Source organism: Alligator sinensis, unplaced genomic scaffold (assembly GCF_000455745.1).
Source record: "Alligator sinensis unplaced genomic scaffold, ASM45574v1 scaffold203_1, whole genome shotgun sequence".
NCBI classification, from domain to species: Eukaryota; Metazoa; Chordata; order Crocodylia; family Alligatoridae; genus Alligator; species Alligator sinensis.
Genome location: NW_005841949.1, coordinates 2,525,314 through 2,535,049, shown reverse-complemented (window position 1 = coordinate 2,535,049; position 9,736 = coordinate 2,525,314). Strand labels below are relative to the sequence as shown.

Genomic DNA, 9,736 nt, shown 5'->3' with positions numbered 1-9,736 from the left:
TGCTGAACCACCTAAACTAAGAGATGCCATCCCAGCAAGCGGGTCAATCTGGATAAAGAAACACAGATTATAAACAGCCATAACCATTTTTCAGCTCTTTTCTTGGCAAAAAAAAGCAATGACAAAATATTCCTCAGAAGAGTATGTCTGCTTGGTAAGTTTAGTCTGTGAAATCATTCAAGTGACCCCCACAAGATCTGCTTGTCTACAAAGTGTTAGAACACTAAACACTTTCTTAAATGCAACGGATATCCGCTACAACCCCCTTATCATAAAAACAAGTCTATTAAAGACTTCCTGGAGATTCACAACACTGATATAAAACAGCCAAATGAGTAATACAATAATTCAAGTTAAGAAGCCACACTTATACGTCTGATACTACAGCAACTTACAGACCTCCAATTTCAGGTCACATCAGAAAATTTACAAAGGCTGTAGTGAAACTTCACAATCATGATCTTTTATTAGGTCTACGGGAACCCACTAGGACCAGGAACTGAACACCTGAACATGGTTTTCTACACAAACCTTTAAAATCCAGGGGAGAGGCCAATAATAGTCATCCTATAAACAGATTAACATAATCCTTATTTTAGGAGAGGAAAGATAAACTGTCTCTCATCTATCCTGAAGACAGCCTGGCTACAAACTGATTATCTAAACCAGTCTACTGCTCTACTTGGGCATCTATTTACACACGTAAATACACAGGTGGAGGGTGCTTTAATTAGAGGGGCTCTGAGACCTGCTCTAAAGCACCTGCAGCATTATATGTATTTAGCATCCCACACCTCAAAATACCGGCAGGGGCGCTTTAACTGAAGCTCATTTGATGTGCTTGAGTTGAAGCTCCCCTGCTGACATTTTTAAATGCGGGGACGCTGAATACATGTGACATGGAGGCTGCTAGAGCATGCTAACTAGCATGCTCCAGCAGACTTAATTGCTAATTAGCACATGTTGGAACATGTATAGGAGCCCCTTGTTTGCAGTAGCCATTTGTAGCCAGTTACCAGAATATTTAGTCATTTTCTCTAAAGAGTATCTTCCACTACTGATTTATCTTTCGAATAAACTGCTCTAAATCTTTAGCCTAGAGAACATTAGTGCCTTTGACATCCTTAAATACTGAAGTGCCACTAATTTAATAAAGAGTTCACCATTTCTTAGAATTTCAGTCTGCCATTGAATGAAGTTGCTAGCAGCAAAATCTGTTTGGAATGTGTCGCTCCCAGAGGAGGAAAGGGTGGTGAGTGGCAGGGAGTAACTTAAATGTACCTTGTTTTTAAAAGAGCAGTTCAGTTGAGAGCTGAAGAGCCCCAGTTATAACAAGTCCTTATGCTCTAGCACTGTTGCTTGGCCCGTGAAGCTACAAACAAGACACATCAGGTTCAAAGGCAGTGCTTAATCCTCAAAAATCTATGTAAATTCTTTACCATTTTAAAGAAACCTTGAGCATATTTTAATTATGCCAAATTTTCATTTCATTTTTACTGCTCCCAAGTTACAAAGTTTTAGTTACTTGTTACAAACATTCCAATGAAAGGTAGCTCTGAACTAAATCCCTTATATACACACTCTCTCGCAGTTAACACACAAAGTTATCTAAACATGCAAGCATAAACTTTAAAGGGAGCCAACCAACATTACTTAATTCTAAGAGTTCAACTTATGCAACAAACATGAATACGAATTATCACCTCTGTTTTGAAAGGGTGGCATATTATTTATCTACCTGTACAGGAGAAATAGCATCCAAACTGCTAGCACTAGGTGGACGTCCCTTGGGCATGACTCCAGGTGGTGGTTGTCTAGCTTTGTTCATGACATTACTGCAGTTTGCTACCATGGTGAGGATGGTCTCCGATAGCTCCTGAGAAACACTCCTGAGAAAAGAGAGTTAAGTGATGAATGATATAGTATTCATGAAACTGGATCAACCTAGTCTGTTTAACTTGTCTTCAAAGGATCACATTTCAGGACAGTTGACTTCTGTCCATTTTGCTCAAGATTCCAAGTGTACTTTTTGATATCTGTATATCGCTGCTGTTAGATCTTTGCTCGATATCCACTTGGGAGTCAGTGACTATAGCAGTGCTCTGCAAAATTTTTAGAACCCACAAATGCAAACCAGCAGAGGCTACATTAAAAAAAGGAATATTTAACAGTGTACTTATAAGTGGTCTCACATACTGATGCTAGATCATAAAACCTAAAAGACAGCCAAGTGACTGAATATGATTTGTAATGAAAAGTTAGACAGGTTAAATATCAATATGTTTGGAAAAAGCCTCATATACATACATTTTTATTTGTAGGTCCACATATGACCAATAGAAACTTCTGATCCTAAAGGCTACAGAAATCAATCATCTTCAAGCTTTCCAGGATACAGAACACCATCAAAAGTATGCTAATGGTTTGAAACATCCAGGTTAACCTGGCACGCTATTAATTCTTTAAGAATGTGTGGATTACAGTGTCCTAACAGAAGCAGGAAAATGGTTTACAACGGCCTAAAACAGGCTCAGGTTCCTTTTTTTGGGGGGTGGGGAGGGTCATTTTGCTTTTTTAATTACGCCATAAATTTTGTAGGTTCCATTTTAAAAAGTAGCTTTTCAGATTTAACTATGCCAGCGAATATTAGGAATTGAATCAAAGCACACTTACATTTTAATATCAGTTCTGCCAAGAGATAACAAAGAGTGTCCCCCAACTCACCCTTCTGTTTTCATAATGTATCAAGCACTTTTATATCAAAAGTTATCAAATTTTAGCTTACAAGTATTGCAATCATTTTTTCTGACCAAAGCACAGGAAGAGCAGAAAGGAGAATTTTGAATAACATGAGGAAGAATGGAGAGGAAACATAGCCAGCTAATTCTGGCCCCAAGTACATTTGAGACTGTTAAACACCCAGATTTAGACTTTAAGAACCTTTTGGTTTAGTTTCTTTTTGTTCTTTCCTCTTCCCAGTACTTTTCTCTTTCCCCTCATTCATTTTTCTTTAAGAAAAGATATGGGTTTTTTTCTACTACCATTTTTCCTATGTTGTGCGTGCTCCTTCCCCATCATTATTGTTTTGCTGCATTCAACATTTCCAGTGTTCATAATCACAGTCTTATTTCACACAACCTAACAAATTACACTATCCAGCCAGCCACCCTTCAAATTAAAATGAATACGGAACATGAGAACCTACAACAAAAGCCTACGAAGAGAAAAAAAACCCCTCCCTCCCTCATCTCACCTGTAGGCACCTATACACATGCCTCATGCCTGTTCAGATGAATTCTAATTAGAACGCATCAGAGCAGACTCGATTAACTGAGCCTGCTAGAGCATTCCAATTATAACACTCCAGTAGCCTCGGAGTCATGTGTACGCAGTGTTTCCAAGTTTCAAAATTGCGGCAGGGGCAGTTTAACTAAAGCTCGTTCAATGAGCTGAATACACAAGACACAGCAGGCGTTTTAATTAGGGTGGCTCCCAAAAGCCACTAATTACCGCCCCCCAACACCCCAGAGCATGCATAAAAAACACCCCAAGTCCCCTTCTGGATTTTTTGCCCTCAACCACAAGATTTTGGTCCCTCAGAGTTACACAAAGTAATTTTCTTCATCCTACTGCATGCAGGATTTAAAACTCTCAAGTAAATAAGAGCCGTCTGATGGCTGTCTGTTCTTCCCCCTCCCCATGCAGGTGTAGAAGCTAGCACCGACAGGTTCCGGTGGAAGCTGGAATTACATGGGAAAATTAAATGGGAAGGAACTGCTGCAAACTAATGATTTTAGGACATGGAGCTTTCCACTTTTATTCCTTTGGCAAAGAACAAATCAGAAGTGGCTGGGTTTTTTATTACACATGCAAATGCCCTGCCAGCAATTTTATCAACTGGGACACTTGTGGCAACTTGTTAACGGTCCTGAAATGCACCAAATAATTCATTAAAAAAAGAAAGAAAAAGGTATTATTAACTGACACCCTAATGGCAAAATGTCTATTCACTGATGTGGGAGATCTTTTTTTTTCCGGTAACTGTTCTGAACGGAGTACCTTGAGAGCAAAAGCTGTTAAACATTTAAAAACAGGGTTTTTTAGGTTGGAGGGGGTGGAAGGTAGAGAGTTACTGAACGTGAGGGTCTCCTTGATTTCTTCATTCCAAGGTCTGTTCTACTTGGCTTTTTATTCAAAATATACAACTACATAAAATACAGCCTCTTCTGTTGGCTACTAGCAACCTCCTCTCCCCCAACCTCAAAATAAGAATTCCCAGGATATGTCCAGTATCCCAAAACTAGCTTCTGGGGCATGCAATGAAACAAGATTCAACTGAAGTAGTATGAGGAAGATCCATGACAGTGTAATTTTAAACCAAACCTGAGGTGGGATGGCCACCCAATGATTTCAGATTTATTGCACTATTGAATTTGTAACCAAATAGTTTACTAAAATGCTAGTTTCTAATTACAGCTGAAATGCAAGATTATGGAGTTTTAGCTTTGATTAAAAAAAGTCTGCATCAAAATTATATACATGCTTCCAAATCTGGCTTCAATTAATCATATTTTCTAACCGACTCAAATGCTTAAAGCAAAAATTAAAAGGACATAATAGGCACCCCTTCAAAAGGAACAAATAGAAGAAAAGCGGCATGACTGAGGGCTTTAGAGAGATGAAATTTTTGGTGCCATCTAAGTATTTTAATGATTTTACATTTGCTTTTAAGGTACTGATCAAAGTACTGAATGACATCAGATTTAGTTCCAATCCTTGCAGAACCTACTGAAAACATTGTCATTTGATGATGTTTCACTACTATTTGGATATGGTCAGTTAGCCTGGTATTAATCCATTTGTGTAGCTTTTATATTGCATACACCGATTTTCAGTCAGAATGTCATGGAATACTACCTCAACACCCTACAGAAGTACTGCATTAATGCAATTATCTTTAATCAGCCACATTTGCAGTCTGAAAGAATGATGTTGGGTTTGACAAGACCCATTTCCCTCAAAAAATGTATAGGTTGACATTATATTCCTATCCTTCATTTCTTTAAAAACTGAATCCCATACCACAACTCTTTTGTTACTTTAACCAAGACTAATGTCGGGCTAACTAGCCAGGTTGTGGTTACCTGGCTCGCTGCACTCTTTTCCAACTCCTTCACCTCCCCTCCCCAGTTCTTGGAACTCCTTCTTGCAGAGAAGTTTGCATTATTGGATAAACTCAGGAAAGCCTAAGAATAGGTACGGACAAAAACACTGCACCATTTTCCTGAACAGTTCTAAAATAATTCTACAGCTATGGCATCTGCAATCAAGTCTGCAAGCAAGACAGTTGTAAGTGATGCAGTTCTCTTACCCGGCACAAGCTTGTAAGCAAGCCAACATAGTCGCTAGAGTTTCTGGAGGAAGCTGAGCACTTTTGGGCTGGTCCTTTTCTGGGGCAAGGCCACCCAGGATAGATGGGCATCGCCTCTTTAAAAAAGTCATACAGGCTGTGATGAAGGGCTCCTGAGGAAGAAAAAGTTCTTTTAATTTTGAGAAAGTTCACTTAACAGTTACTATTTCAAACTTAGCAACTGCAAGAGAATTGCACTAAGCTATTGCTAGTTCAGTGTTGAACCATAAGACTAAAAATGCTGTCTACAACTTCAGTGCTATATTTGTTAAAGCAGCAACTTAAGCCAATGAAAATAAAATGCAGAAATTAAAAAAAAAAATCCTGCTTTACCCCATGCTCCCGAATTTTATCTGTGAGCCATTTGTCAAGCTTGAGGTATTCCCGTCGAGAGGCAAGTGCAGCAAGGTCAATAACAAAGGCAAATGGAGTACCATTGAGCAGCATTGACAAGGCCTAAAGAAAAAAATTAGAGCACTACTAGTGAAAATATCAGGATACCTTTTTTCTTTTCCTGATTTCTCTAATCCCCATGTACTTATAGTAATTAGTCATACAAACATGCTGCTACTGATTTCTTGGGTCAATAAAAAGTTTATAATATTAATTTAATAGAATTATCTTATTTGGTAAGAATAAGCAAGTGCTCTAGATCTGAAAGCACGCTAGCACCTTTCACAAAGTGGTCCTGTACTTTTAAAAGCACTTTATAATCAAAGACCTTCTCAAGTAAGAGCTACTTTGGCACACAACAAAATGGAATCTCTAACATCTCTCCACACAGCATACACAAGCACTTCACATCCAGTCTGACTGTACCTGAATGTAACAAGTTATGCAATGAAACCCTTTAATAAAAGTTCATGCAGCCAACTATAAAAATTAATAGCCCACATCCCCACTTCAATTATTTTCAGTTAAAAGCTCACTGAAGCTATTATTGTTAATCTCAATCCAAACGTATTACTAGAACACATTGCTCAGTAACTTTGCCACTTCTAAGTTAAGGTTGGTTTTTCTCACTGAAGGAACAAGTTCTTACACAATTCAGATACTCAAATTAAAAATGCACTTTGCAAACTCACCTTCAAGTCTTGCGCCACGTCAAGAATGCGTGACAGTTTTGCCTGATCATACTGCTCCCCTCTCATGTACCACTCTGCCATTGCATGCATGATAAGTTGGCGAATTGAAGGAGACTGACCCTAAGAAAAGTTAAATTGTGATTCCACTTTACTCAGCTGCTTTTTTTTTTTTTTTTTTTAGGAAAAAAAATTAAGAGGTAGTTGCCAAGGTATACTTTTTAAGGTCATTCATATTCTCTCTCATGTAGAATATTATATCTATATACAGATGAAAGAGGATTACATGAAAATTATGTAGTTAACACCTTATATTTTATACTAAACACATGTTCTTCACACATACTAAAACTACAACATGGAAATGATTCTACATCTTTGAAATTTACTTCTAAATGGTGGAAATAATGAGCTTACAGCCCATGTCATTACCAGAAATATGCAGGTCTAATTACCTAAGCTACACAAGAATGGCAACCGAGAACATCAGCTTATGCAAAATTTTAGGCCCTGGAAGTCAGTCCTAAGGAAAAGTAATGCAACGTGGGGTGCTAGGCAAACAACATGCGTGCATGCAGAGGGGGGTGGAAAAGAGAGGGTGAGAGAAAAAAAAAAAATGGCAGTCCTAGGCTATGCTTCTGCTAAGCTATATAATCCTACTATCACGAAGGTGTGGTTTGCTACCTTTCATTGCTTAAAACACAAACAGGTTCAAAAGAGAGTAGAAATAGGATACTAAAATAATGGCTTCTCATTGGTAGCAAGCACCTCGTTTAGTCAAGTTTCTCATCTTGAGAACACTCTACAATAACAAACAAAAATACCATTCTGCATTTATGCTATTACCAAGGCCATCAGAAAACTACAGATCCTGTTGTTTTAAGATCTTAACTTAATGTATTAAGCTCTGTTGCATAAAGCTCTTGCTCCAGCTTAGCAATAAAGTCCCAAGAACTCTAGTCCCTTGTTTAAGGTACTATTCACATTACGAAAAACATGAAGCAACTACAACACTTGTGGGTGGTCAGTAGTAACCATCAACCCGCCTGAGCAATGACTGCTGACAAAGCCATTTCTAGCTTGCTTCAGACATCTTGTTCTACTTTCCTGTGTTATGCTTGAGAGCAGTAATATTTTTAACGAAGAGAAGAAGAGGAGACATGTTGGCCTCTTCTACAGCAAAACTTTTCTTTGTCTCCTATTTATACAATTCTAACTGATAGCTAAAATGAAAACTATAACATGGACAAGACAATCCCAGAATAGTCCACTTGTTTATCCTTGGAAAGTATGAGGATTGCATGTAGAACAAGGATATTAAATGCACTCTCCCACTTTATGGCAGTTCAATTTACAAAACAGTACTGTTTTGTAAATTGTACATACAAACAGTACATAGACCAACTGCATTATTTTACAGACTCCTGTCAGAGGCAAGGTTGGATGTTTCAGAGGAAGCTGCAAAAAACCCAGGCATATATTTATATGTCAAAATGTACTCTTATCTGTCTTATGGACTGAACTGTAAGGAGTTTATATATTCCCAAAGTAATACCGTCTCTATTTCCTTTATCTGCAACAAGACAGTAGCCATTTTTTAAACACTCAGCATGCATCAGCCCATACAAGGGAAGTCTTTTATAATAAGTGTTTACACAGCCCAGATCTAAAATACAAACTTGAATGAAGTTTCCTAACTTACCCCATAATATCTAGCTATAAGGCCAGCTGAGCAGAATTTGCCAAATGATACATATCTAGTAGGGGTGTGCGAAGCTTTGGTTGCCGGTTTGATTCAGAAGAAGATTCGGAAAGCAGGGAAACAAACCGAAAAAAGAGGGAGGAGTGGAGGAGGGAGACTGACACCTGCAGCAGGCCAGGGACTGTAATCTTTCCCCAAGTCCCCTTCCAATCAGTGCTCTAGGGGAGGGATGTAGAAACAAAATATAAACCTCTGTCTGCAGCCTTTCTGTCCCTTTTGTGAGATGTTTCTGCCTGAGCAACAGCATCTGAAATGTACTAATGGACTGGCTTGGCTTCCTAGTCAGTCTCCTGCTGGTCACTCTTCTTGGAAAGGACTAGATACAGCTTACTAATTACCCTTGCCTAGAATCTCTCTACTTATCCCTTATCCAATCTATTTCTTTCAACTTATTCTTCCCCCAAACACCTCTTATTTGTTCTTATATTTTTCTCCCCCTACTTTTTAAAAAGAAAGCTGTGTTTTCCCTGGCAGTGTGATCCATCACTGTGCAGGAAAGCATACATTACACACGCATACAGTGAACAGAGAGAAGAAATATTAGTTACAGACATACAGTAAAGAAAGAAGATATATTAGTTAGTTTTACACACACACACACAAAGATATTAGTTACACACACATTCCAGCACAGGAAAGATTAATATGAAGCATGTTGAAAAGGCAGGTGGCAGGTCTTCTGACAGGGGAGGGAGAGGGGTTAGAGGGAGAGCTGCAAGTCGTGTCACGCCCCCCCACCCCACCCCGCAACCAGATGCATCCTCTTTCCCGGCAGCGATGAGTCTTCTGCTTCCAGTGGGAGCAGTACCTGTCACTGCACCTCCACCACCTCCCCTAACACCAGAAATAGCATGACAATCTCCTCCACCCCAATTTCATCTCCCAGGGTGAGCCGCCGAGTGCCAGAGGAAGAGCTGGTTCTGGAAGCAGGGGACCTGAGCACCCTGGCAAAAGAAATTCTGGGGAACAAGGGGAATCTAAGTTGGTGCTCCACGCTCCTCAAAGCTCCCCTAGAGCCACGTCTCCTTCTCTGGAAGGCACCTCAGAGGAGGTTGTGGGGGGCAGATGACTCAGCTTCCCCTGTTGTTGCGCCTCCGCCTGCTGAGGAGGATAAGGCAGGATCCCCACCCTCAACCCAGAAGCGAGGGGGTAGTGTAGCATGGGATCATTTGTGGCAGATCAGCCAGGGAAAGGAGGTGAAACACTTCATTACTACGGAGATGCTGGTGCATCTCAGGAGGCAGCACAGCCTGGTACCAGTGGGAGCATGCCCAAAGGGAATTCCCCCCTCTTGCTCCAAAGGCCCCATTGCCAAGAAGCAGAGGCAGGCCACCCTGGACTGGTGAAGGAAAGCTGCAACAAAGGGGGGTGCGTTGCAAGGGTGAGCGAGGTCACCCAGAGCATTGCAGAGATGCTTGCTCTGGATGACCAGCCCTTCCCCTCAGTTGAACGGCCAGGGTTCAGGCAACTCACGGTCCAATC

At 40.0% G+C, this 9,736-nt stretch overlaps 1 protein-coding gene and 1 non-coding gene across 2 annotated transcripts in view; both read right to left on the bottom strand.

Annotated features, from left to right (window-relative positions):
- The window catches only part of CNOT1 (CCR4-NOT transcription complex subunit 1), a 94,930-nt gene that overhangs the window by 48,322 nt on the left and 36,872 nt on the right, over positions 1 to 9,736 (bottom strand). Inside the window, 5 exon segments of the mRNA XM_006020194.1 lie at positions 1 to 48; positions 1,739 to 1,889; positions 5,372 to 5,523; positions 5,744 to 5,866; positions 6,496 to 6,615. Coding sequence (XP_006020256.1) covers positions 1 to 48; positions 1,739 to 1,889; positions 5,372 to 5,523; positions 5,744 to 5,866; positions 6,496 to 6,615 — 594 coding nt within the window.
- Positions 1,274 to 1,409, bottom strand: LOC112549703. Its single transcript, XR_003093215.1, has one exon. It is a non-coding gene; the product is annotated as a small nucleolar RNA SNORA50 (small nucleolar RNA).